The sequence below is a fragment of the Pan troglodytes genome, chromosome 12 (assembly GCF_028858775.2).
Source record: "Pan troglodytes isolate AG18354 chromosome 12, NHGRI_mPanTro3-v2.0_pri, whole genome shotgun sequence".
Taxonomy (NCBI): domain Eukaryota; kingdom Metazoa; phylum Chordata; class Mammalia; order Primates; family Hominidae; genus Pan; species Pan troglodytes.
The window spans coordinates 28020487-28048481 of NC_072410.2; the positions used below are offsets into that span (position 1 = coordinate 28020487).

Consider the following 27995-nt stretch of genomic DNA (forward strand, 5'->3'; position numbering starts at 1 on the left):
TTGAACATTAAGACATTTTATAAAGTATTTCACAGGGTTATCGTCTTCCACCATGGACCTCTGGAAAGATCTGTTGGGTGAGTTTTAGTCCCCATGACATGCAGAACATCCATGAAGACTTAAAACATGGCACAAGATGGGGCGCTCGGGAGAGCTTGTGGACAATACCAACAGGTAGTTCTCGAGAGCTGCTCCAGGGGTCAGCAGAGGATCTTCTTTCCTTCTCAGGTCACGGTCCCCACTTCCCACCCCCGAACAAGAAGGTCCCCTTTCACAAACAGGAGGTGACCCTAGCAGACAGCACAGCAGTTGGAGGTTAGACACAGCAAGCTCCCAACCCGGACGCGAAGGCACACGGGAGAGTAAACACAGCACCCACAAGCAACAGGGCAGGGCTTTTCTTTGGGGGGGGGGCAGTGGGGGGGTGGTTGTTTTCTTTTTTCCACCATCAAGGGCATTTCTGTTTTCTAAAAAGTTATGCTGGCAAGTGGGGCGGCCAGTTAACACCATCTGGGTTTTCAGCTCAAGTTCTACTGCGGCTTTATGAAGACTTCCATCTGATTAAAGAGAACACCGCATGGACCACGTAGAGCAGAGTGGCTATGTAGGAGAACACCTGGAACCAAGAGAAATGGCCGTTAATGGGTTTGTGTAGGGAGGGCGAGGCACAGCGTCTGCACTGCATCCAGCCCCACATGGCGTAGGGGGGGCCAGACCCAGAGAGCTTGGGCTGTCATTGCTTCTCACCCTCACATGGACGCCCTCCCTGCTGAGCCCAGGTGTGCACCAAATCCTCTCAGTACAGAGCTCCATGTGACCTAACAGTCTCCTGGACCTGGTGTGCAAGGTAAGACTCTCCACTATCACCCAGCATCACATTCGTCTCAGCTTGAGGTTTCAGCTGACTTGAGATGGAGTCCTCAAAGGCCCCTCCAATGAAAGCATCTCAGGCAGGTAACTCTCCAGGGACAACTTCCTCCCCCAGCACCAGTGAGACCAGCGCCCTCCAGCTGTGGTCCTGGTAGCTCGGTTGAGAGATTGTAAATACCTGGGTTTGCTGGCCCTGGTGAAAGTCTCCATGCTGCCTGGACATTCTCACCCTATCATTATTTTGTTTTAGGATTCTTAATATCACAGGTGTGGCTGAGAGAGCCAGACTTCATAGGAAGTGAGGGACAGAGAAGGGGAGGAGGGATTTTGAGCTTTTGTCTAAAGGAGGGGCCTTACTGTTGGGACCATCCAGTCAGCCACTGTGGCCCTTGGAGCGATGGCCCTGCTTGCTGGGGACTTGCTGTGTCCTCCTGGGCACTGTCTGCTCCCATCACCCTACTCCCTGAAGGCCTGCCTGCTGCCAAGTCCAATCTCTGCACCTGGTTTTGTGACCTTGGTTAGGGGTCAAGAGTTTCCAGCTCAGGCACGACGTCCATTTAGGGCGGCTACGCCTCTGTGACTCCTGAAAATGCTCATCAACCCCAGCCCTCAGGGTGCCTGCTCTCCTGCCCCTACACCTGGCCAAGCCCTTTCCCTCATTGCCCGGAGGCGGTGAGTAAGCTGAATTATTGAATAACACATTTAAGAGAACGTATCTGGGCAGGAGCAGTCAGACACCAGTGGGCAGCCCTCCATAGAAAGTGGGCATTCCAGACCAATGAAAGCCTTTGGCAGAAGCACCTTGGAAGTCCCCAGCAGGAAGAGCAGTGGAGACTCATTTTCCAAGTGGGGTCAAGAAATGGCCCACTGGGAACACGTAGAGCTGGGCACGAATGGGCAAATTTTGGCTTCAGAAAGCCCTCTCCCTAAACTGCAGCCATCACTGCCCACCACTGTATAATCTAGAAACCTCCAGATTTCTCCAGAAATTTCCATCTCGCCCCAGGCGACTTCCACCCATCCCTGGGGTCCCTTTGGCAAAGCAGCTCCGCCACCCACAAAGGAGAGAGGGAGGAGCTCAGCTTGGAACAGACCCTAATTAGTAGCCACACAGTGGATGTGAGGCAGGCTGGCTGCTTCCCAAAACCAGGCTGTGTGAGAGAGGGTGTGAGGTGCCTCCCTGTACCCGAGTATCCCCTGGACTGGGCATGCTGTGGTTGAGCGGGTCTGGGATTGGATCCTGAGTAACGAACTTCTTTCTCTCTCACAGACGGATGCAGTTGATACCGTGAGTTGAAAGGTGTGACTTTACATCGAACACCGTGCAGATTTCCCCTTGGTGGTTTTATCTGGGCGCATCTGCCAGCTGAGAACACTCTGGTTCTCAATTCTAACGCTCCTGTCTGCGTGAACATATTCGTGTCTATCCAACTCAACTAAAAAAAAATGGGAACATGGTCAGTCATGGGATGGATAAATAGATGTTGGTCTATTCCTACAAGGGAATACTATACAGTAATGAGAACAAACAACCCACATCTACACCCAGCCACTTGGGTGAATCTCACAAACACAAGGGTGAGAGAAAGAAGCCACACATGAGTACCCACTGTATAATTCCACTTATATGAAGTTCAAAGGCAGGCAAAACTGAACATCGTGCTAGAAATCAGAATTGGGTGGTGGTGGGGGTGCACAGTGATGGGGACAGGACTTGAGGGGATTTCTGGGAGTTGTTTATCAGGCCCTAATTCTTAGTCCAGATGCCAGCTACACTGGGGAGTTTGCTCTATGAGAATTCATCAAACTGTGCGCTGGTAACTGGCCCTAATTCTTAGTCCAGACACCATCCACACAGGGAGTTCGCTGTATGAAATCCATCAAGCTGTGGGCTTGTAACTGCACACCTCTCTGGCTGTGTGCTGCCTTTGATAAAAGGTAAAAGAGGAAAGTCAGAAGGCAGTAGAGCCTAGTGGTTCTCAACTAGAGACCTGCCCAGTGGGAAGGGGTGTTCATTCCCCTAGCTGGGTTTTTCCATCAAGTGCTGACCCACTAACCACATCCCATCTACATTTCGCAACCTTTGTTCACAACAATTTTATGGAAATTATTGTCAGACACTTTGTTGATGTTTGTTAAAAGAGAAGGCTTGGCTGGGATGGGGGAGGTATGAGGCAGTCTTGGGAGAGGGACATGAGATGGAATTGTGTGAAGAAGATGGAGGGTGGGTCACTAGCCTCCCCAGGAAGGAAGATCAGTCAAGATGCCCCCTGGCTGTGCTGCTGCTTGGAAACCAGCCATGTTGGGAGATGGGCCAACACGGGAGATGTTTCCACACCGCGGGACCCCTGGGGGGATGCCAGGATCCTGAGGGGGCCCTTTTTAGGGGAGCAGTTGTAGGCTGGGAGCTTGAGGGCAGTGTGTGGTTTCCCCAGGGCAGGGGACTGTGCAAAGGGACCAGCAAGTGAGGCTTTGAGGGATTTTCTCCTGGGGCCCTCCTTCTGGGAGTGGGAAGAGGCACTTCACCAACCCCATTTCTAAAGCCTATCTGTGGGTCTTCTCTCAGCCTCTGCCCTACACTTTCCAAAAAGAGGGGATGACACAGCTTTGGCTACTAGAGCTGGTATCTCAGGATCTGTCACCACATTCTACCTTGGGATTTGCATAATTCATAGGTCAAGTTCTAGAGATCTGAAGAGTGCTCTTTCTGAAACTTCTTACTTTTTAACAATACCCATGGTCAGAAGCATGTTTTATATCGTAGACTGGTGCAAGGGCACACATGCACAGCTCTGAAAAACACGTGATGAAACAATATATTCTGTTACCCTGTCATTCTGATCCAGTCCATTAAGAAGAAAATCCACCTGGCCTCAGCGTCCCCACCCCTGGCTGGATGCTTCAATGGACGGCCACTTGGGGAGAGTCAGGAGACCCATGAGGTCAGACTCACAGCCCCAAACTGGTGCTGAGAGTGTGGGGACTGGGCCTCCAGCGTTGATGCCGGGTCCCACAATGACTGGTGATCTTGGGCCAGTCACTCACACTCTCTGGCCCCACTTCTCCATCTGTGAGATGGGTGTCATAATCCTGGGTTGTAGGGTTGCCATGGATGTTAAATAAGATTGTTCAGGGAGCACTCGGACAGGGCGCTGGGCAGCCGCATCCCCTCACACATCTGCCCTCTGCAAAGCCCACACAGGCCTGGGGCATGCAGCCCTGGCCAGACGACTAAGCGGAGTCTTGGGCACAACATGACACTGCCCTTCTCGGGGGCTTTCCTGCTCCAGGCATGAAGGCAAGGTTTGACCTCACTCAAAAGTTAGTGAGCTGAAAACAGACCAAGGGCCTAGGCAGCCTCCACACACACCCTGCCAGCCACGGAGCCGCCCGCTGTGGACACAGCCCCAGGTGCCCGGACTCACCACGGCAGCAATGTTTTCATGGTAGTGCCTGTAGGTGAAGCCGTCTTGCATCGTGATGGTGGCCAGGGCCTCCAGGACCGAGGCGCTGAGGTAAAAGAGGGCAGCGGTACAGTGGTAGGCTGCGTCCTATGGGGCAGACGGGGTGTCAGAGGGATGGGGAGAGAGAGACGGGGCCCAGATGCAGAGCTGAGGTCCCCTCCACCCCCGCCCCTTGCCTCTCCCCCCACTTCCTTTGAATCCCACCCCTCCCAACCTTGTCACGGAGGTCCCATGCCTGCCCTGCTGTGCTGAGTCTCACTTCACTGCTGTGGGGCCAGAATGAGCACTTTGCTGGGGATGGGACACTGGTCTCCCCTGAGGAAGGGTCAAGGGAGAGGTGGAGGAGGGGCCAGCAGCTTGGGGTGTCCCAGGGAAAAGCTGGTCCTGGATCTGAGAAGTGTCGTGCATGGCCACAGTCCAGGTTGGGTGTGGCCTCACTGACCAGTGCAGGGTGAGGGAGGACCATGCTGTTTGTTTTGTTTTGTTTTGTTTTGTTTCATTGCTTATTTTTGGCTCCTGGTATATTTAAAAGCAAAAAAGGGCTGGGCGTGGTGGCTCATGACTGTAATCCTAGAGCTTTGGGAGACTGGTGCAGGAGGATCTCTTGAGGCCAGGACTTGAGACCAGCCTGGGAAACATAGTTAGATCCCCATTTCTACACAAAACAATACATCTTAGCTGGGTGTGGTGGCACATGCCTGTAGTCCCAGCTACTCAGGAGGCTGTGGCAGGACGATCACTTGAGCCTGGGAGGTTGAGGCTGCAGTGAGATGAGATTGCACCACTGCACTCCAGCCTGGGTGACAGAATGAGACCCCCAACTCAAAATAAAGTAATAAATGAAAGCAAAAAGGTACTAAAACAGGGTTTTGTGTAGTTGTGATTTGGAAGTGATTTCAAAAGTCTAAGTAGCAGAGCTTTTGAGAGTGACAGCCTTGGCCAAATGGCCCCACCACCCCTACAGCAGGTAACAGGCAAGTGTCCTACATGTAAAAGTTACCTTTTCATGGGCCTCAAAGCAGAATTTATACAGAATAATGACCAAAGGCCGCTTCTGTTTCCCAGTGCTCTCTGGCAGCCCTGCTTGGAAGGCAGTGGCTGAGGAGCTGGACAGTAAGCATGGCCTGACCCTCAGAGCCAGGGCCAGTTTCTGGAGCCCAACACCTTGGTCGGCCTCTGGGGCCCTGCTGCCTTGAGGTGAAAACAGCCCTTGCAGGTGATGGGAGGGGCAGGCAGGCACCTGGCGGGTACAGGTGGTGTGGGGGCTGGGCAGCTGGTTATCCATGGAAAGGCAGTCATGCAGGAGAACACAGAACAGGTCCAGTGAGGGTTGGCAGCGGCGACCTTGCCTCTGCCCCTGCCTCTCCTGATTCTGCTGCCAGGAGCCCTGGACAGGCTCAGCCTTGGAACATGGTGGGGTGACATCTACGGAGAAGTCTCACCTGGCACTGGAAAAGCCCATCCTACTGGGCCAGGAACCAGTACTTCCTGCGCCCCCCTACAACCAGCAGCCACCCTGGGCTGGACTCACCAAGGTGACCCAGGAAGTCTCTCCACCGTGGGCTCCAATTATGTACAGGATGATCAAGGTGGTGGTGGCCACAAAGCAGAACACAGACACGAACATCACCCAGCCCTGGACCAGGGGCCAGGGCACCAGGGAGGAGGCCACCAGGATCCACACCAGGCCCCCGAAGATCTGCGGGGGAGGAGGAGGAGGGGTGAGTTTTGGCCTAGAGGAGAGCCCCAGCCCAGGAAGGGCCCCCGACCAGCGGTCACATGGGGTGACTGGAGTGCAAAAACACAGGAAGCAGGCAAAGAGAACAGGGCAGGCATTTTCCTCTGCAAAAATGCATCTTTAGTCCCCCCAGGGCCCTGTGCTGGATCTCAATCCCAATCCCTGGCACGCTTGCCCTGATTAACTTTTTAAAAATTTTTTTTCTTGAGACAGAGTCTTGCTCTGTCACCCAGGCATGAGTACAGTGGCATGTGGCTCACTGCAACCTCTGCCTCCTGGGTTCAAGTGATTCTCATGCCTCAACTTCCTGAGTAGCTGGGATTACAGGTGCATGCCACCATGCCCAGCTAATTTTTCTATTTTTGGTAGAGACGGGGTTTCACCATGTTGGCCAGGCTGGTCTTGAACTCCTGACCTCAGGTGATCTGCCCTCCTCAGCCTCCCAAAGGGTTGGGATTACAGGCGTGAGCCACTGCACCTGGCCTGAGTAACTTTTTAAATATGGGTTTAATTTTTTTATTTAACAAACACTTATATCAGACCTACATTCCAGGCACTATCCTAAGCACTTTACAAATAATAACTCAGTGATTCTCACAGTAACCCTCTGAGCAATGCTGACCCGTTTGCCAGATGAGGAAACTGAGGTAGGTGGAAGTTAAGTAATTCATCATTCCGAGAAAGGATTTATGCCATTTGGTATTGTCATGAGAAGGGCTGCTATTTCTTCTGATATTCTAGCCCTCCTACTTGCTTTGATTTTAAAATGTCCTTTCCTTTATGCAATGGTAGTGACCAGCAGATCTTTTTGGTCTTTATTTGGCAAAACAAATTAACCACACTGTCAGTAGTCCCCTGCCCTGCCCTTCCTTTCTTTCTCTCTCTTTCCTTCATTTCTTCTTCCCTCCCTCCCTCTCCTTCCTTCCTTCTTTTTCTTTCTTTCTTCTTTCTTTCTTTCTTTTTTCTCTTTCTTTCTTTCTCTTTCTCTCTCTTTCTCTCTCTCTCTTTCTCTCTCTCTCTCTTTCTTTTCTCTCTCTCTCTCCCTTTCTCTTTCTCTCTCTTTCTTTCTCTTGCTCATTATTTCTTTTTCTGGATTCAACTCTTTATATTCCCAAGTCCAGGAAGTGTTCTGATGATCAGATTTGGAGTTGGAATGGAGTAACCAAGGACAGCCTTGTCTCTTTGGATGGCTGAGGATGGGCATGAGGGAAGTACAGTCCCGTGGTTATCCAGAATACACCCCAGTTGATGTCGCCAGGGTCAGTGAGCCCCATACAGTCAAAGAGGAGCAGACATGGGGGCCAGTAGCACCCCTCAGTAGCCCAGCCCCGCTCCTCGCCGTGGATGGACACATACAAACCCGCTCCCCACCGCGGATGGGTACGCACAAACTCCGTTCCTCACTGTGGACAGGCGTGTACAAACCCCAGCGGGGACTTTCTGCACTTCTCTTTCCCTTCTCCTCATCTCCCCCAGCGCCACCCCCACCCAGTAAGAATCAGCTCAGCCTCATCCACATGTTCCCCACTTGGATGAGGACTGGGCTCGAAGCACTCCAGGCCTATGTGGAGATTCCTTTGCAGCCAAAAGTCTCCAAGGTACTACAGAAGTGTCTGGGGGGCTGAGGATGGGGCTGCCCTCCCAGGCCTATGTCCCCTGTGGTTTGAATTCACATAGCACCTTGACCCCCCCACCTCCCTGCACCTGCTGCCCACCTGCTGGGTGAGAGATACCGCTGTCTTCACAGGTGTTCTCTGAGCTGCTTGACTGAGAAGCAATCAGGAGAGAATTGCATTTGGGTAGAAAAATCAGTGCAATGAAGACTTTGGATTTATTAAAACCAAGTTGTCCCTAAGGAATCAGATGTGGGCATCTCTGACCAGAAAGCGTCCTCTGCTGATGGATCTTAGGTTGCCTGAAGGCACATGGCAGGGCCGGTGGGATGCACTGTGCATCTTACAAAAATGGGAGCAAAATCAATTAAATAAAAATGCCCAGACCACCATGGAATAAGATGTGTGTGTAGATTTCATCCACAGTTGAGTTTAAGATTCAACAAATTATGTGGCCTTTTCCATAACGGGCACTGACGGAGGGACAGGAGCACATTGGTACAGGCAGGGCTTGGATTCAGGAGGCATGCGAGGGTGGCATGGAGAAATAGGAGGAGGATCCAGCGGGCACATCCAGTGGGAAGAGGGAGGCCCTGGCCTGGGAACCCCTCTCCTAAGTGCCTTTTGCCTGGTGGCTACGTGACCCTCCCAGGAGGACCAATTTAAGTTGCTTCCTCGTTCACACAGTCTCAGGGAGTCCTGCACGTCTTCTCTGTAGCACTCAGCACAAACACAGGTATATTGGGTTAGGGATAACATGGCGCTTTCCCTGACCAGGTGATGGTGGGCTTGAGGTCTGCCTTGCTCACAGCTGCCTCACTGGTGGGGACCAGGAGAAGACCCATCCAGCCATGCATCGGTGTCCAAGTCAGCTAAAGGGCCTTTGGTCTCCTGGTACCTGGGTGTGGCTGAACTAGAGCCACTTATGAACCAAACCCCAAAGGAGCAGCTTGGGTTGCACATGGTTGGGAAGAGACTCCGTTATGGAATCCCAGTGGGACCCCGTGGGCCAGAGGCGCTTACGGGTGACCAATACACATGCTATCGAGGAACACTGAATTTCACAGTGAGGAAACGATTTTCCTCCTCCTTTACTCTCTTTGGTTTTTCTGATGAAGGCAAGAAGGGCTCAGGGTGGAGCCAGGTGTCTGGAGTTCTCTAATAGTGCGGATAGGCAAAGGTAAACCGGATAGTGACATTGTTTCTATGCTTATGGTTGCAATGTCATTATTTTGGGAAAAATTAACTGTAAAATACATACGAGGTAAATTAATGCACAGATGGCAGCTGGAAATGGCAAATCTGAGAAGGTAGTCCTCAGCTCCTGTCTGCAGAGTCATCTCACTCCACTCCATTCTTCCCACGTGGCTTAAGATGTGACTGGTGTGAGGAATCAAGGGCAGGAAAAGTGAGGGGAAGTCAGTGCGTGGAGAGCTGGTCACAGCCTCCTGTGTGCACCTTGCTGGCTGCAGCCACAGCCTGGGCTCTGAGCTTCCGGCAGCTGCGCAGAGGGCCTTGAGGTCAGGCCAGACTCTGCCCTGTTCCAGTGTGTGCTTTTACCAACCTGATGAAGACTATTTTCCAGCTCCCTGGGAAATTCCATGCTCCCCACACTGGCTCGCAGGTTCCTGCAGTCTATAGTGGGAACCTTGTCCACAGTTGTCCATAGAACAAAGCCCACTATGGGTTTAACCCCAGCTCCTGTACCCTGACAGATCTCAGGACCCCACCCAGCCTCTGGGGGCATCACCTTGCAAGTGAGTCCTTTAAAAAATGAGGCCGACTTTTTTCCTTTGCATGGTATATTTATAGCAGTGTGTTTCATAGTGAGATGGTGGGGAGACATTATCTTTTTCTTTTCTTAAACAGCTTTATGAGCTATAATTCACAGCCCATGCAATTCCCCCATTGAAAGGGTATGATTCCCTGGTTTTCAGAATATTCGCAGATACGTGCGTCCATCACCACAGTCAATCTTGGAACATTGTCATCACCTTGGAAAGAAATCCCATGAGCTGTGGCTTCCCTGACCCCATTCCAAGCAACCACGAATCTACTTTCTATCTCTACAAATTTCCATATTTTGAACTTTCATATGAATGGAATCATTCAACATATGGACTTTTGTGGCTCACTTCTTTCATTTAGTATAATGTCTTCAGGTGAGAAATTCTCTCTCAAGGGGACTTACACAGAATATCTCTACCGTTGCAGCTGCACAGTGCCCCTTTCGGACCCCACCATTCAGGGGGCCCTGGGTGAGTGTGTCTCATGTCCCTGGAGCCTCCAACCCAGAAGCCTCTGAGGAACCACATTCCTAGGGACGCTCTTACACCAGTCCTTGCCTGTCCCAGGAACATATGAAGGTGAAGGTAGTCACAGATGTCTCAGCACAGATGACATCATGAAAGCCAGGGGTTTGCTCCCAGGGGATGGGCAGTGGGGCGGTAGACCTTCCGCTCAGCACTGCCCAGGAGATGCCCAGGGAGGACTGCAGAGCCCAGGGTCACAGGGGCCATCTGGGGGACGGGGCGGAGGAGGGTGAAGAGCAATCCTGAGAAGAAGAGGAGGATACGGGAAAGGCACAGCCGAGTCAGGAGAGATTTCATTCCCGGCTAGGTGTCTGTGGAACAGAAACAGCTGTTGCCTCAGCTGAGTCACGCCCCTTGCCTTTGGAGCACAGGCCTTTGCTGCGGTCTTCTCTGGGAGAATTCTAATGCAGAGGCACCCTGCCGGCTCCCTCCCTCCCCTTGGCAGGGGACTCCCGTCCTCCGAAGTCACTGCGGGACGCTGCAGCAAGTGATTCTGCCTCTTGGCCCCAGCTTCCTCTCTGCAAATGGCAACTCACAGCAGTCTCCCCACACTGGGGGCTGGTGTGAACTGGCTAAAACTACAGATGTGAGTATGAAGCTTCTGGCACTGAGCCCAGCACTACCAATACCTGGGAATAAGTTGTCGTTCATGCAGGAGGCTGACAGCTCAGTGGAAACAGATGCATAAGCAGCCACTTAACATGCAGGTGGACACCCAGCCCCGAGTGGGCAGAGCAGCCTGGACAGGTGCATAGGGTCAGTCGAGCCTTGGAGAGAGAGGTGGACCTAACTGGTTAACCAGGCCAAAGGACTGGGAGGGGCTCTCCAGAGGGCAGAAAGGGCACATGCCAAGCTCAGAGGATGCTGAAGCAGCTGTGAGGGCTTTGGAGGCTGAAGGCTGGGCAGCCGGGCTTGGGTCAAGGAGTAGCAGAAGGTGGGGCTCCAGGGAGGGTGAGCCTCCAGCCCCGCTGTGTGCAAAGCTGAGATTTGTTGTAAACCATGAGTCAAATCTGGTTCCTGCCCTGCTCCACCTACTAAATGTACAGAGAGCAAACAGAGTAAGAAGGGCACCCACACCAGGGAGATAAGGCACTCCTGGGCACAGAGCAATCTGTTCCAGCCTGGCCTCAGGACCCCGCTGGCCAAATATTTGTCCAGAGCAAGGGAGTATGTGAGGGTTCAAGCATTTCCTTTCATCAAGGAGACTCCAGGTGGCTCCCAGCCTCCAGGTGGCAGTGCAAAGAGGCAATTATTTTGAAAACATTATTGGCACCCTGGAGGCACGGTGCTATGTCCCCTTTGTTTCTGCCAACAGGCCAGACTTCCTCCGACCCCACAGCTGCACCCTGTTACTGTCCATCAAAATAGAGATGGGACAGCTGGCTGGGTGATCTCAAAGGTCTCCAGTTGGGTGGCTGCAGAGGGATAAGGGTTGAGTGCTCTGAGTCCCAGGGCCTTGAGTTAGAAGATGGGAGTGGGGCCTCAGCAAACACTCTATCCTCCTCAGCCCTGACTATACATTAAGTCACCTGGGGCACCTTTAGAAAAAAACCACCAAAGCCCAGGGCTCATGCCCAGAGTCTGATTCCCATGAAAGAAGCAGAGTGATGGGACAGATGTCCCAGACTCTTGGCCAAGGCCTCGTGATGTGTTGCCGTAACATAAGGCCACGGGCGATGCTCTGTAACTCCTGTAAGACAGAAGAGGAAATGGCTCCTGTCTCAAGGCCCTGCCTGCCTTTCAGCGATGCCAGCTGACTGTCCCCCTCCAGGTCCTGCCCGGCCTCTCAGTGCAAAATGTTGCCCTAGTGTTTCCTCTCCTTTCCCCTCCTCTCCTCTCCTCTCCTCGAGCTTGGAACCCTTTCTTGCCTGGAACATGAGACTAGCTCGTCCTTGGGTTTCCTCTGAACTCTGAGATGCAGCCTCACTGTCTCAGGATGGGGACTGAGAGGGTGCATGAGCATTTGGAGGCCCCTCCCAACCCTGGTATGACAGAGCTGGAAACCACCCATCTTTAATTCTGTCCAGTTGTTGGGGGGTTAGCAGAGTTGAGCTTCTCTAAGAACATGGGGTAATGTACAAAACTGGACAAAAAGTTTCCAGAGTTCACATCCATGGTCTACCCAATGAAATGATGTTTGTGAAAAAAAAATCTGTCAGGAATTGTCTTCCTGGGAGCTCTTGTGTGAACTCGGAGAAGCTTCTCATGTTTTCTTTCCAAATTAATCATGGGAAGCAGCCAGGGTGCTTAAGAGGTGGTTAAGGGTGTGCACTTTGGAGCCAGGGTTGACGAGTTTGAAGTGAGCTGTGTCACTAGCTGGGTGACCTGCTGTCCCTGGGCAAGTTATTGAATCTCTCTGTCCCCTCATCTGAAAAGTAGTGATAACAGTAGTTGTGACTCAGGTTATATCTGCAGGAGACCAGCACCCGGCTGCCACTAAGCGCTTGCTGTCACAACTGTCATTAGATGAAGCAGCCTCTTCTGTAACTATGTGAAAAATCCCAGCAGTCTGAATATGATCTCAATACACACAATCATCTACTCCAACACTTGTCCAAAAAGAGCCAGAATTTTAAAACAACCTCAAAAGAATCAAAAAGAGAAAACCTATGGTCTCCAGAAACCAAAAGTTGAGAAAAATGTGCCTGACCCGCACAAGGAAGCACAAAGGGCACTAAGATATGAGCCGGCCTTCCTTCCAACAACGGGCCTGGTCATCAAGGACGGGAAGACGCATTCTCTGGCACATTCTTGAGATTCGTCTGGAGTTTCCATTCCCTGTGGCTGAAAGAACTCTTCATCCACAGTCCCCAGTGTTTCCGCTGCAGGGCTGGGTAACAGAGGCAATGCAGAGGGCTTGCTCAAATTCTCTGGATATTTTTCTGGGGCTCCATTTCACTCTGTTAGGGCCTCCACAAGCGGAAATTCTTCCAAGGACACATCAAGACATGAACCAAAGAGGTCTTCCCAGGCAAGGCTTTCCATCTACACACCTGGTGGTGTGGTCCCCAGAGCCCAGCATCAGAATTCCCAACAGCACCGATCACGTGGTGTGTGCCTTTAAAGGCATATGTGAACAACAGTTTGTGCCTTGAATTCTTGAGATGTAAAGGAAACCAGCCACAGAACAGAGGCTGTGCACCATTGTTGAGCTCCCCTGCCACTTAGGTCAAGTGGCAAAAATCATCTCCCCAGAAAGGAAAAGAAGAGATGTCCCTGCCGGATGAGGGAGGCATGTGGACTCATCCCCGTCTGCTGGGAGGACTGCGGGAAGCTCCCAGCCCTTCTGTGCTTTCCCAAGGCCACCAGGAGGAGCACCCCCACTCATGTTTCTGGCAATCTATTCACTCACTGAGTTGTCTTAGCAGCCAAGGGTTATTTCAATGCCAGGAGGACATTTTGTGTAGGTCATCTGACCAGAAAAACAACTGTGTGGTTCAGGAGAGGCTCAGCAGGCTTTGCCCAGCTCTATGGGTTGATTGATTTAAAGCTTATCATTCTAGGAGTGAGATAGAGGTAGGAAGCATTTTTCTGTGCGTATGTATGTGTGTGTGTGTGTGTGTACATGTATGCTTGTGTATATGTGCATGCATGTGCCTATAAGTATGTGTATGTATGCACATGTGTGTACTTCTCTGTATGCATGTGTATGTGTTTGCGTGCAGGTGTGTATTCATGTATGTATGTGTGTATGTCTGTGCATGTGTATGTATGTGTATGGTGCCGCATATGCATGTGTATATGTATGTGTGCATGTGCCTGTGTATGCCTGTGTATATGTGTGTGCACGTGCATGCATGTGTGTGCATGTGAGTGCACGTGTGTGTGTGTGTGTGTGTAGGTAGGTAGAGCTGGGTTAAGGATGAGCTACTGTAGAGCAAGTAAATGGCACAACAGGCTTTGATGCCCGGATGAAGTTAAGAGGGCATCGAGCACCAGGTGGTAGGAGAATGAATATGCATAGAGCAGGAGGTCAGGGGAAGACCCAAGACCCCTAAATGCTGAAGGCTTCCGCAAAGTCCTGCGGCTCTTCCCCTAAGAAAATGCATCTGAGAGGGAGGATAGGGGACTCTGTTCCAGTTCCGAGAGGCAAGGAGTAACACCGTTTGGCTTCTTTATTTGTGTTAGCCCTACCTACCTCCTGGTACGAAGGAACTCAGTCCCAGCAAGCCAGAGGGAAGCTTCCCTCACTCACTCAGTCACTCACTCGCTCACTCACCCACTCACTCACTCAGTCCTCACTCAGTCACTCAGTCACTCACTCAGTCACTCACTCAGTCCTCACTCACTCACTCAGTCCTCAGTCACTCAGTCACTCACTCACCCACTGTCACTCACCCACTCAGTCACTCACCCAGTCACTCACTCAGTCACTCACTCACCCACTGTCACTCACTCACTCAGTCACTCACCCACCCACTCAGTCACTGACTCACTCAGTCACTCACTTACCAAGTCACTCACTCACCCACTCAGTCACTCAGTCACTCACTCAGTCACTCACCCACTCAGTCACTCAGTCACTTACTCACTCACCCACTCACTCAGTCACTCACTCACTCACTCAGTCACTCAGTCACTCAGTCACTCACTCACTCACCAAGTCACTCACTCACCCATTCAGTCACTCAGTCACTCACTCACTCACTCACCCAGTTACTCAGTCACTCACTCACTCACTCACTCAGTCGCTCAATCAGTCACTCACTCACTCACTCACCCACTCAGTCACTCAGTCACTCACTCAGTCACTCACCCACTCAGTCACTCAGTCACTCACTCACTCAGTCACTGACTCACCCACTCAGTCATTCACTCAGTCACTCACTCAGTCACTCGGTCACTCACTCAGTCACTCACTCACTTGCTCACTCACTCAGTCACTCGGTCACTCACTCACCTACTCAGTCACTCACTTAGTCACTCACTCACCCACTCAGTCACTCACTCACTCAGTCACTCGGTCACTCACTCACCTACTCAGTCACTCACTCAGTCACTCACTCACCCACTCAGTCACTCACTCACTCAGTCACTCACTCACCCACTCAGTCACTCAGTCAGTCACTCACTCAGTCACTCGGTCATTCACTCACTTGCTCACTCACTCACTCAGTCACTCACTCACTTGCTCACTCACTCACTCACTCACCCACTCAGTCACTCACTCACTCAGTCACTCGGTCACTCACTCACCTACTCAGTCACTCAGTCACTCACTCACCCACTCAGTCACTCACTCACTCAGTCACTCACTCACCCACTCAGTCACTCAGTCAGTCACTCACTCAGTCACTCGGTCATTCACTCACTTGCTCACTCACTCACTTGCTCACTCACTCACTTAGTCACTCACTCAGTCTCTCAGTCAGTCACTCACCCACTCAGTCACTCAGTCACTCACTCAGTCACTCACTCACTCAGTCACACAGTCACTCACTCACTCAGTCACTCACTCACTCACTCAGTCACTCACTCACTCACTCAGTCACTCACTCACCCACTCAGTCACTCACTCAGTCACTCAGTCACTCATTCAGTCACTCAATCACTTGCTCACTCACTCACTCACTCAGTCACTCACTCACTTAGTCACTCACTCAGTTACTCACTCACTCAGTCACTCACTCACTCAGTCACTCACTCACCAAGTCACTCACTCACCCACTCGGTCACTCAGTCTCTCACTCACTCAGTCAGTCACTCACACACTCAGTCACTCAGTCACTCACTCACTGAGTCACTCACTCACTCACTCAGTCACTCACACAGTCACTCAGTCACTCACTCATCCACTCAGTCACTCACTCAGTCACTCAGTCACTCACTCACTCAGTCACTCACTCACTCAGTTACTCACTCACTCACTCACTCACCAAGTCACTCACTCACCCAGTCTCTCACTCACTCAGTCAGTCACTCACACACTCAGTCACTCAGTCACTCACTCACTGAGTCACTCACTCACTCACTTACTCAGTCACTCACACAGTCACTCAGTCACTCACCTACTCAGTCACTCAGTCACTCACTCAGTCACTCACTCACCCACTCAGTCACTCACTGACTCAGTCACTCACTCACTCAGTCACTCACTCACCCACTCACTCACTCACTCAGTCACTCAGTCACTCACTCACTCGCTTGCTCACTCACTCACTTACTTAGTCACTCACTCACTCAGTTACTCACCCACTCACTCACTCAGTCACTCACTCACTCACTCACTCACTCATTCAGTCACTCAGTCACTCACTCACTCACTCATTCACTCACTCAGTCACTCTATCACTGACTCAGTCACTCACTCGCCTGCTCACTCACTCACCCACTCAGTCACTCACCCACTCAGTCACTCACTCACTCAGTCACTCACTCACTCAGTCAGTCAGTCACTCAGTCACTCACTCACTTGCTCACTCACTCAGTCACTCAGTCACTCAGTCACTCACTCAGTCACTCACTCAGTCACTCACTCACTCAGTCACTCACTCAGTCACTCACTCACTCAGTCACTCACTCACCCACTCAGTCACTCACTCAGCCACTCACTCACTCAGTCACTCACTCAGTCACTCACTCACTCAGTCACTCACTCACCCACTCAGTCACTCACTCAGCCACTCACTCACTCATTCACTCACCCACTCAGTCACTCACCCAGTCACTCACTCACTCACCCACTCAGTCACTCATTCACTCACTCAGTCACTCACTCACTCGGTCACTCAGTCACTCAGTCACTCACTCAGTCACTCACTCACCCACTCAGTTACTCACTCAGTCACTCAGTCACTCACTCACTCACTCACCCATTCAGTCACTCACTCAGTCACTAAGTCACTCACTCACACACTCAGTCACTCAGTCACTCACTCAGTCACTCACTCGGTCACTCACTCAGCCACTCACTCACTCACTTGGTCACTCACTCAGTCACTCAGTCACTCACTCTCTTACTCACTCACTTGGTCATTCATTCATTCATTCACTCACGCATTTAACAGATGCTGACAGTGGCATGGTCAACACTAAGGCAGGCACACCCAGGGAAATGGATCTCATTCAAAGACACACTTTAATGAACGGAGCCCACCTCTCCCTTCCTCTCCTCTCTCATGCAGTCTTGCCACAGTCCCCACTGGAGCAGCTCTGGGTCCACCAAGGGTGGATTCAGGCCCTGGTGAAAGTGTCAGTGTCTGAGCAATGGTGACCAGATACCGAACATCACACAGGACAGGTACAGAGCCCAGTAGTTGGCACAAGATCCCCACCTGAGCCCATGAGGAGAGATCGGGGGAGGGGTCCGAGATTCTCTGGGTGGTGACCCTCTCCCTGCATCAACTGAAAAGGCAGATTATTGGGAGTCTGACCCCTGGGACTGCTACCAAAGAGAACCCTGGGAGCGGGGCTGGGACCTGACTTGGTTTACCTACACCAGTCACTCTCCCCTCCTGGCCTCTTCATTAGCAGGCTTCTTCCTCCCAGAGGGACCCCTCATGCCATCATCACCCCCAGCTAGCCTTAGACAGTGTTCCTTATCTAATCTGAAGGCAAGAGCAGGACTCAGCGGGTTTGGATCAGTTTGTGAAGAAGGGGATAGAGATTTGGGATTAAAAGATCGAAGAGCTGTTGCCGGGCACGGTGGCTCACGCCTGTAATCTCAGCACTTGGGGAGGCTGAGGCGAGCGGATCACGAGGTCAGGAGATTGAGACCATCCTGGCTAACACGGTAAAACCCCGTCTCTACTAAAAATACAAAAAATTAGCCGGGTGTGGTGGTGGGCGCCTGTAGTCTCAGCTACTCGGGAGGCTGAGGCAGGAGAATGGCATGAGCCCAGGAGGCAGAGGTTGCAGTGAGCCGTGATCATGCCACTGCACTCCAGCCTGGGCGACAGAGCAAGACTCTGTCTCAAAAAAAAAAAAAAAATCTAAGAGCTGAGTGGAGGGCCATAGTTTATATTAACAAGGCAAGTTGGACTGGGAAGAACCCCCTGTTCAGGCTTGCAATCTCACCCCCCTTGAGCCCCAGGGAAGCCTCTCCCATAGCACACGCTGCCAGCAGGACAAAGTGACTGCTGACTTAACACCCACCTCCCTCATGAGCTAGAGGATGGTCACTAGTTTCTGAATGCATGAAAACTCCTCTCAGATCCACAAATCTAGGGGCTTTCTGATAGGCATGTCTTCATTTGAATGGAAAATTCTGCCTACCACATCTACACCTGCTGGCCTTACCCAGCAGGATAAACAGAAACCAAGAGGTTCTGTGAAAATACTGGGTAAGCCACCTGTAAAAGGCAAAATCCGTGGAAATGCTAGACCAGACAGGAGTGGCTTAAATGCAAGAAAAACAAAGGGGATTTATGGGAGTCACCAGGTAGGTTAGTAATGTGAACAAACCAACAAAACAGGTGTACACCTGCCAGAGGCAAGAGAAGGCTGCCCGCCCAGGGTCTGGGAGGGTCCAAGGGAGCTGGAACTCCCAGAGTCTCTTGGGGACTGGCAGCCTTTGTCAGTTTCACCCTCTGTCCGCCTTTGAGGTCAAGGACTCATCTTATGATTCATCAGTGTTAGGTAGGTGAGAGAGGAGACCCGAGCCCCTTCCCTACCGATGCTTGCTGAGAACAAATGTTTCAGAGTTCTTGATCTGTGCCAGGGATGTGGGCAGACTCAGGGTGTAGGCACGAGACAGACAATAAGCAAAGGTCTGCAGGACGTGCTCTGAGTGCCAGGAAAGGGTGCTAGAAGGGTGGGCTTCCCGGTGGAGGGGATGGGTTAGCTCAGGCCTAAAGGGTCACCTCCAACAAAGAAGCATTCCCACTGCTGCCCCCAACCTGACCACAGATGGAGATGAAGGAGGTCTGTGGCTGGTTTTAGAAATAGTCCTGAGACCCATAAGCTGGGCGGTTCCTTTCCTGCCAGGCCCCTCAATCCAACTATGCCCTCCTGCCAAGCAGCTGGGGGCCAGGATGGAGGCTGGGGGAGGTGAGGGCACAGGTTTTTGCCAGAGGCTGCCCCCTCCCTGAACCGATGCCCTTGCATACAGCCGACACACTGACACTGATGACAAATCGCTTTTGAAAGCTTTAATCTGAGCCCGCTGGTAATTCATTCCTACGCCTGCGGGCAGATGTAGCTATGTGTCACACTCAGAATCCACAAAGCTCTGCCTGCCCATCTTGGCACCAGGCTGGCAGGGTGATACAGAGAGGCTTAGAAAGCAGCCTGCTCCCTGGGCAGAAGGCAGGCTGGGGCTGCCACACTGTCCTCCACCCCTTGGCTGCTCCATCAAGCTCTTAGCTGAGGACACACTGACCTCTGCCCTCAGTTGTTCCTTCTTGGTGAGAGGAGAACCACTGGGAAGGCCCCAGGAAGGTGGTGTCTGTGCAGGACTCGGTGACTCCAGGGAAAAGTCAAGTGTGCCCTCCACAGCCTGGCCCAATCCCAATCCTCATGCAGCACCTGCCTGAGAATGGAACAGAGGGCACCTATGGCAAAGGTGATGGGGGCGGGCCTTGCGGGCCCTGCCATCGGCACAGGTCGGCCAGTTGGTTTCAGAGCAGATGCTTAAATTATTAGTCAACTAATAATAACAGCACTTGATAGCTATGGGGCAGTAGCTATGTGAGGCAGGTGCTGCTATGTCCCCATTTTACTGATGCAGAAACTGAGGCACAGTTACCTGCCCACGTTCCCACAGCTGCCGGGTGCTCCTTTGATGAGCTGGCTGAGGCCCAGATCCAGGCCCCCATGGGTGTGACAGTTACCTCTTGTGTCTAGGGTCAGCTTTGGAAATGGCCATGAGATTTTTGTTTTGATGACAGGTTCTCACTCTGTCACCCACACTGGAGGGCAGTGATGCAATCACAGCTCACTACAGCCTTGACCTCCAGGCTCAAGCGATCCTCCCATCCCAGCCTCCTGAGTAGCTGGGACTATGGGTGCAAGCCATCATAGTTGGCTAATTGTTTACATTTTTTGTAGAAATGGGGTCTTGCTATGTTGCCCAGGCTGATCTCAAACTCCTGACCTCAAGTGATCCTCTCACCTTGACCTCCCAGAGTGCCGGGATTACAGGCACGTTAACATGGAGCCTCCTCCATGTTAACTAAGTGGCGAATAACCACTTAGTCTTTAGGCCACTCCCAGCCGGCTTCTCCCTCCCTGGCCCGCCACTGAAACAATGAGTCTCAATATCCTCTGTTCCTTCAGAGGAAAACAATAGCAAGGTTTGTGTTTAAGACACATACAGAACAAGATGAAATGCCAAAGGATCCCGCTCCCTCTTCGGCAGATGCAGGCCTGTAGTTCAGTCTGAAGAAGAGGGAGGGGCTGCCATGCAGACCCCACCCCTCCCCACTCCACTGACAGGTCAGGGAACGTCATCTTCTGTCCTTCCCCATGGCCCTATTCCTGGAGTGCCCACCTCCCGGGCCCCCCGTGGGCCTCCCTCCAAGTTGGTTCTGGGACCTTCACTTTCTGTCTCCTCCCCCTGCCCTTCCAGCCCCTCCCCTCCCAGCCCACTGCATTCTCACAGGGACTGGAGGCTGTGGCCAGGAACTGCAGGTCAGTGAGGCTGGCTGTGCGACCCTGCACCTTCTCTTCCCACTGCGGAGGTGCTGTGGCTGGTGACAGGCTTTCCTTTGATTTCCTACATATGTTTTGCAGGACCCAGGGCCTGGGTACATTAAAATGATTCACCCAATACTGGCATAGAACACTAGCTATGAGTGAGGTAGCAGTGGCAGAGAGCCTGGGGAGAAGTGCTGCAGAGAATCAGAGTGTGGCACATTCATGACCCCAAGAAGGGAAATGGCTACACTGCTCATGCCCAGCTAGGAGCTCACTGGGCATCAAACCCTTCACCAGGGTGTCAAAGGCAATTTGGAGCCTTCCAAATTGATGAGAGACCACGAGGGACCTGCTCCATGCTCCATGCCCTTGGGAACAATCTGAAAGCTGTGAGAAGGAGCTGGCCACACACCCCAGAACGTTCCTGCTTCAAGGACAAGGGGCACAGTCCCCCACTGTCCTCACACCCATCAACACCAGGAGGGTACACCCTCTGGGGTGTCCTATCAGCACCTGTCCCTGAGGCCTGCTGGTCCAAAGCACCATGTCCAGGCACTGAGACTGGAGGGGCCAGGAGGAAGCCCTGGAGTGGCTTAAGTCAGCCCCCAGCCCCTTCTAGTTCAAGTCTGGCTGGCTCTGTCCTATGTCAAGGCAGGTCCCAGGTGGTCCAGTCCCTACTCCCAGCCCCTTCTCTGGAGAATGTGTCTGGGCCCAGGACAAAGCCAAGCCACTGCTAAGGCTGTGCAGGGCTAGTCTGTGCTGGCAGCACAATATGCTCTGCCCCTCGCCTGCTGGTGTGGCGAGTATAGGTGCAAAATTCAGCCCTTGTCCCTGGCCGACCTGAGTGTGAGCGCTGCTGGCAGCAGCATCGTGGGGCTTCCTACTCACTTCTGAAAGCACTGGGACAGAAAGGGTGCCTTTGCACCAGTTCTGGCATTGCCCTATCCCTGTGAGGTGGGGGAGTGACTTATGAAAAGCTAAAAGGCAATCTTTTAAAATATAGCTCAGGTGTGATGACACATGTCTGACAATCCTGTGGAGATGAGCCCCATCATCACACTTAGCAGTTTCCAGGGAGCAGCTCAAAGTTACTGAGTCCTCACCAAAGCCAGCCTCTGGTCTTGAAAAACCAGAAAAGTCACTTCTCCACCAAACCCCTGTGAAATCTCTGTCTAGAACACTTCTCCTCCCTTTAGAGAGGAAGAGAGGAGAAAACACGGAAGATCAGGCAGTAGCCCTCTCTAAATAGCTACAGAGAGGGGACAGAGCCAGGAGCCAGTGGACACAGTCAGAGAAGGCCAACTCAGCCACCATCCCATTCTGGCCAAGCGGGGCCTGCCCCACTCCCTGGTGCCTGTAGGAGAGGCTCCTAGCTAGCACAGCAGGGAACTTTCTCCAGGAACAGAGGAGGTCCCTGGTCTGACTTGTGAGAACCTCAGAGCACCTGGCTGCTTGCCCCAGCCTCTCCCTGAGAACTGTTCCCACTATTCTATCCCCCATAAAAATATCAAGAGGGTGGCCTGGCCTCGAGATGTCCGCTCCAAGTCTCAGCCAGTCAGTGGAGGGTGTGCAGTGCAATGCGGGTTCTTCAACCTGCCCTGGACCTCGTGACTCAGAACCTGCAGGGTGTGTTTTTGACAAGGAGACCCAGAGGAGGTGTGAGCTTCCCAGTGGTCCTGAGCTGTCCCTTCATTCCTGTTGGGGGAGAGAAGGGACCCAAGCCTTGCCCAGAGCTGCCAGGTGGGCAGGGCTGCCTACTCAGGATCCCAGTGTGCCTTCTAGTGCAAGCAAAATCTCGTGTGGCTGATTAGGTGAAAGGAGAAGCCTGGGCATGACCTGCTCACTGCCAGAAGTGCTCACTGGACCCTGGAGACCCGGTGACCCAGGCAAGTTGCTCCCTGTCTGAGCCTCAGTTCCCTGCCAGCTCTGAAAGTGAGGTTTCTGTCATTCTACGTCTCTGGTCTCCTAGGAGTTCCCATGCCGCCTTCTCAATGCAGCCACAGCTTGGACCACCTAATGCGAAACTGCCTTGCCGGCCCATGGCCCAGTCCCGGCTCTGTCGGGCTGGCTATTCCCCAGCCAGGTAGAAATCTAGCACAAGTCCCCAGACCTCTCTGGTCACTCTTAATAAAAGTCCAGTCACTTTGGGTCACAGAAAAGGTGTCATTTTAGTCATTACTCTGTCCAGTTCACTGTAACTGTCAAAACTGCAAACTGATTGGGGGTGTCTCCCCACCCCAACCCCAACCCGTGATGTGACCGCACTTCTGTTCGTGTTTCTGAGGCACAGAGGAGGAAGGCCATGCCCCTGGAGGGCTGGGCGGCATTCCTCACACCCTCACTCACAACCCTGCCTCCTTTGTGGCCTGGGGAGGAGGGGGCTGAGTAGATGATCTCACAACCCTCTTCAGGCACTTCCTTCACAAGTCCTGAATGGGTAGGGGGTCTCTCCTGGCACTCTGTGGGAGACCTCACATCTGGGGGCCCCAGCTGAGACAGAAAGCCTTCCCTGTGAACCTTTCATTCCCTGAATGGTGGCCCAGTGTCAAGGAAGTCCCTGGCTTAGAATGGAGAAGGAGACAGAGACAGAGAGTGGCTCCAAAAGGAAAAGTTCCTCACTGGGTGGGACTTTTGCAGGGGAGCAGACGAGAAGCAAAGCCCTGGGTTTTGTTGGAGGAGGGGAGAGCATTGGTTATTTCACCCTTGGCCTATATGGGGCTGCACTGATGACCACGCCACCTGCAATAGGGGCACAGCCTCTGTGGCTTTGGAGGTATTTGGAAAGGCAGTCTCACTTCCTAGTTGGGCCTGCCTTCCTCTTCCTGTGAGGACTCTGCAGCTTTCAGAGGTCAGGAGGTCTGGGATAGGGGTGCTGGGCCAAGGAGAGGTTGCTATGCCCCACCCTGAGCTGCCACCCTCACTTGCTCCAGTGGGCAGTCCCCTCACCATGGAAGTGGCGCTCCACCCGGATCGGCTTGGACATCTGCGCCTCCCAGGCTGTTGGGAGGTCAGGCATGGGAATCTGAACTATGAGTCATCAACAACTCAGTGGACTACAGACTTAAAAAATAATCAAGCATTTCACACCCATTGGACTAGCAGAAAATTATAAAGTCTGACGCTACCAAGTGATGAGGAACAATGGCGACTTTCATGTGCTGCTGGTAGGGGCCGGGGAAGGTCCAGGTTTAGCCTGAAGCTTAAACAATCGGGAGGACCATCTTTATAAGAGAATACAAAATTAGGCAGAGTCTTGGAAGGGGCTTGAGTAAGTAGGGGTCTTGAACTTAATTAAACATCAGCTTCCCAGTAAATCTGCTCCTGGGGTTTGTAAATTGGAATTACTCTTTTGGACGGCAATGTGATAACATCTGGGAAAATGACAATGTGCATATCCCCTGTGACCCAACAAGTCACATCCTCCATGTGTCTCTGGGAGACATTTCCAACAGGTAACTACAGAGGCAAATATGAGAATGTTCTTGGCAATGCTGTCTGCAATAGCTAAAGGCAGCAAATTGGAACTATCCAAAGTGTCTATTAACAGAAGACTGGATAAACAAAGTCAACATGTATAAATCTCAGAACATAATGTTGCCTGGAAAGCATGTTGCAGAAGGATACGTACTGTATGCTGGCATTTTCATAAAGTGCGAAAACATGTAAAACAATGCCATGTGTAGTTCATATGTGTGCAGTAAAAGTCTAAACTGTGCTTGGAAGTGAACACCACATTCAGCCTACAAGTAGCCCTGAGGACGGAGGGAGAGAGAGAATAAGATAACAGAAGGATGTCTAGGAGGCTTAGATGCCATCTGAAAGCTTCATTTCCTTAATACATAACAGCAAACAAGGCAAAATATTAAGATTTGACAAAGTTGGGCAATAATTATGTAGGTGTCTGTTAAAGTATTGTATATATTCTTCTGTGGCATTTGAAATATTTCTATTTTTTGTTTTTTAAACTTGAGGTGAAATTCACATATCATCAAACCAATCATTTTAAGTTGACAGTTCAGTGGCATTTAGTACATTCATGGTGTTGTGCACCCACCAACTCAATCTAATTCCAAAGCATTTTCATTACCCCCAAAAATAAACCACATAGCGATTAAACAATTGCTCCCCTCGGTCCCTGGCAAACCACCAGGGTTTGTGTTCTGTCTCTACGGATTTATCTATTCCAGTATTTTATATAAACGGAATCATACACTATATGACATTTTGTGCCTTGTGTCTTTTGCTTAGCATAGAGTTTTCAAGGTTTATCAACTTTGTAGCACGTATCAGTACTTCATTCCTTTCTATGGTCAGGTAGTATCCATCGTTTGGATATGTCGCACTTTGTTATTCAGTTCATTGCTGATGGCCACTGGGCTGTGTGTTATTGTGAAGACTGCTGCTATGAACATGCATGTGCCAATACTAAAGTCCCTGCTTGGAATCCTTTGGTTATATACCCAGGAGTGGAATTGCTGGGTCAGAGGGTAATTTTTTGAGGGAACACCAAACTGTTTTCCACAGTGGCTGAACCATTTCACATTCCTGCCAGTGGCATACCAAGGGTTCCAATTTCTCCACATCCAATACTTGATGTTTTCCGTTTTTTGGATAGTAGCCATCCTAATGGGTGTGAAGTGGTATCTCATTGTGATTTCTTTCTTTCTATTTATTTAATTTATTTACTTATTAATTTATTTTTTTGAGACCGAGTCTCACTCTGTTGCCCAGGCTGGAGTGCAGCGGCATGATCTCGGCTTACTGCAACCTCTGCCTCCCAGGTTCAAGCGATGCTCATGCCTTAGCCTGCTGAGTAGCTGGGACTACAGGCATGAGCCACCCAAGCCGGGTTTTTTTTTTTTTTTTTTTTTTTTTTTTTTGTATTTTTAGTAGAGATGGGGTTTCACCATGTTGGTCAGTCTGGTCTCGAACTCCTGACCTCAGGTGATCCACCCACCTCAGCCTCCCAAAGTGCTGGGATTACAGGCGTGAGTCACCGCAACTGGCCTCATTGTGGTTTCAATTTAGTTTTCCTAATGCCTGATGATGTTAAGCATCTTTTTATGTGCATATTGGCCATTTGTGTATCTTCTTTGTAGAAACCTCTGTTCAAGTCCATTGTCCATTTTCTAATTGGGTTGTCTTTTTGTTGTTGAGTTGTAATATTCCATAATTTAAAAAAACCTCTCGAGTAGCTGGGAGGCTGAGGCAGGAGAATGGCGTGAACCCGGGAGGCGGAGCCTGCAGTGAGCCAAGATCGCGCCACTGCACTCCAGCCTGGGCGACAGAGCGAGACTCCGTCTCAAAAGCAAAAACAAAAACAAAAACAAAAACTCTCCCGGGGTGGCCAGCGCCTTCTCAGGCCCTTTAATTCTCCACTCCTTCACACATCAAATATATACAGCTTCGTATTTACAGTCCATGCAGAGGAGAACTGAGAGGCTTGGGGTCAGCTTTCTCCTCTTCTCTCCCAGGCACCTGCGAGCCCACCCCTAATCTAGAGCATGTGGAAGATGCCTGGAGATGACTATGCATTGCGGGTCTCCTGGGAAGTGAGGAAGGGAGGTGGGGAACAGGGGTGAGGTGGAGAAGTGACTTTCTAAGTCAGCTGAGAGAAGCGTTCTGGGCGAGGGGGAGTTGTTTCTTCTGGAAGCCCCGCTACCGGCAGGCCACAAAGCCACGCTGGAAGAGCAAGCTGCCAGTAGTAGATGGTTCCAAGGTTTCCCACCCCCCTGTAATTTCTGCAGCATTGGCGGGTTGGGTGGGAGTCTCCGGTCACCTTTCCCGCAGATCAGATCGCCCCGTCTAACTGGACTGTTCCTACTCTCAGGGGCACTCCTTCTTGTATGCTGAACTTCTAAAAGGAGGCCAGCGGGGGGCTGGCTCTCTGTAAACGGTGGGGCTGCGTTCATTGGCGTCCAGGGTTTCTTCTAAATGTAACTGCTTTGATTCCGCCTATCCCTAGGATTTAAAGTCACCGGTTCTACCCAGGTTTGGGTTCGACTGGACTTTCACCCTAAGTTCAATGATAGCCCTGCTCCCAGGCCGCCGCAGCCCTCTTAGCCTCTGCCCCCAAGCCCTCTTTGGATGAACTGACCTGCTCCCTTTGGTATTCACACCCTCCCCCTCCAACCAGGCAATAACAACCTGGGGTCCAATTTTTAAACAGCCAGGCTCCGACATTTTCTTTCCCGCCCAACTCTCCACGCTGACACTTCTGAGGGTGGGGTGCCAGAAAAGGTGTCCCTCAGGCGGCGACGGACCGCACCCACAGAACATACAGGGTACACCCCTCCCAGGTGAAGGCCAGCGGCCCCCGGGGAGTTGAGGCTGAGGGAGGTCACTTCGGCTTCGCGACACCGTAAGCGCTTATCAGGAGTTCTCAGTAGGAAGCGCTTTCCTGCAGCCTCAGGCAGAGACCGTGCGTGCAAGGCGGGACCGACCGCAGGTGCAGAGGCCCCGGGCCTGCCCAAGGTCAGTCGAGGCCCGCGGATCGCTCTCGCCGCCACCCCCCACCCCCCACCCCCCATCTCCTCCACCCCCCATCTCCTCCACCCCCACCCCGCACACGGGGCAGAAGGACTGCGGCCAAGCAAACGATGGCCTCATTTCCAGATCGAATTGGTCGCAAATACGTTCCCTCGCCAGAAACTTTAAAAGGCCAGAAGAAAATAAACCGGATTCAGCTCCCTCTCATCTCCAAATCTCGGTTGGTAATACTAATGTTTCTCTTGCTGATTTTTTTTTCTTTTTTAACGAAACCTTCTCCCTTGTAAAAGCTGCGCACTTCTATCCAACCGCGCAAAGCGCGGCGGGAGCTTCGGTGGCGCTGCGCGCGTCAAGTGGGCCCCGCGCGCAGCTTTGGGACCAGCGAACCAAGAGCCGTCCCCCCCTGCCCCGCTGCCTACATCTGACCCTAGTTGGGAACCCAGTTTTTCCTCCATAGTCCTGTAGACTGTTCCCCTCATTCTGTTGGTCTAGAAGGGGACAAACGACCGGAGGTGGGAGGGGACTTCCCTGGCTTAGTCCCCGCCCTGCCCCTGCTGCCCCGATGCTCCCAGAACCTGCGCAGCTAGCGGATCCCGTCCGACAGCTGTGCTGGGCGCCCGAGAGAGCGCACGGCTCAGCCCACCCCATCCCTTCCCCGGCCAGGAGCCACTCACAAACTCAAAGATGAAGAGCAAGTCGGGCAAGGTGGTGAAGACCGAGAAGCCACTGGGCAGGGTGCTGCCCCCCGACGCCGCTGCGGGGGCCATGACGGCGTGCTGGCGTCGGCCTTGGGACGGGACACGCGCCGCTCAGACTCCGCGCAGACCTCTCGCTTGCTCCGCGGAGCCCAGTGGCCTGGGCGCCCCCGCGCGCGGGTTAAGAGCAGGGGAGCCCGGGGCAGAAGAGGGAGGAGCCCCGGCCGCCGCCCAACCCC

The 27995-nt window shown here is 52.2% G+C and overlaps 1 protein-coding gene across 3 annotated transcripts; it reads right to left on the reverse strand.

Annotated features, from left to right (window-relative positions):
- MAL (mal, T cell differentiation protein) lies at positions 1-27955 on the reverse strand. Of its 3 annotated transcripts, XM_001142580.6 has the most exons (4): positions 27736-27950; positions 5866-6033; positions 4296-4421; positions 1-616 (listed from the first exon to the last, which is right to left on the reverse strand). In XM_001142580.6, the coding sequence occupies exons 1-4, from the start codon at positions 27826-27828 to the stop codon at positions 542-544; spliced, it is 462 nt and encodes a 153-aa protein (XP_001142580.1). In that variant the 5' UTR covers positions 27829-27950; the 3' UTR covers positions 1-541. The 3 variants fall into 3 exon arrangements, with proteins under 3 accessions (XP_001142580.1, XP_016804413.1, XP_003309169.1); XM_016948924.3 differs by lacking the exon at positions 4296-4421 and having other exon boundaries at positions 27736-27949; XM_003309121.6 differs by lacking the exons at positions 4296-4421; positions 5866-6033 and having other exon boundaries at positions 27736-27955.
- Positions 27956-27995: the final 40 nt, after the last annotated feature.

Coding starts and splice junctions, on each gene's coding strand:
- MAL (XM_001142580.6), bottom strand. CDS start 27,828: ATGGCCCCCGCAGCGGCGTCGGGGGGCAGCACCCTGCCCAGTGGCTTC. Junction 6,034..27,735: donor TGCTCTTCATCTTTGAGTTT/GTGAGTGGCTCC, acceptor CCTCCCCCGCAG/ATCTTCGGGGGCCTGGTGTG. Junction 617..4,295: donor ATGAAAACATTGCTGCCGTG/GTGAGTCCGGGC, acceptor TCTTGGTTCCAG/GTGTTCTCCTACATAGCCAC.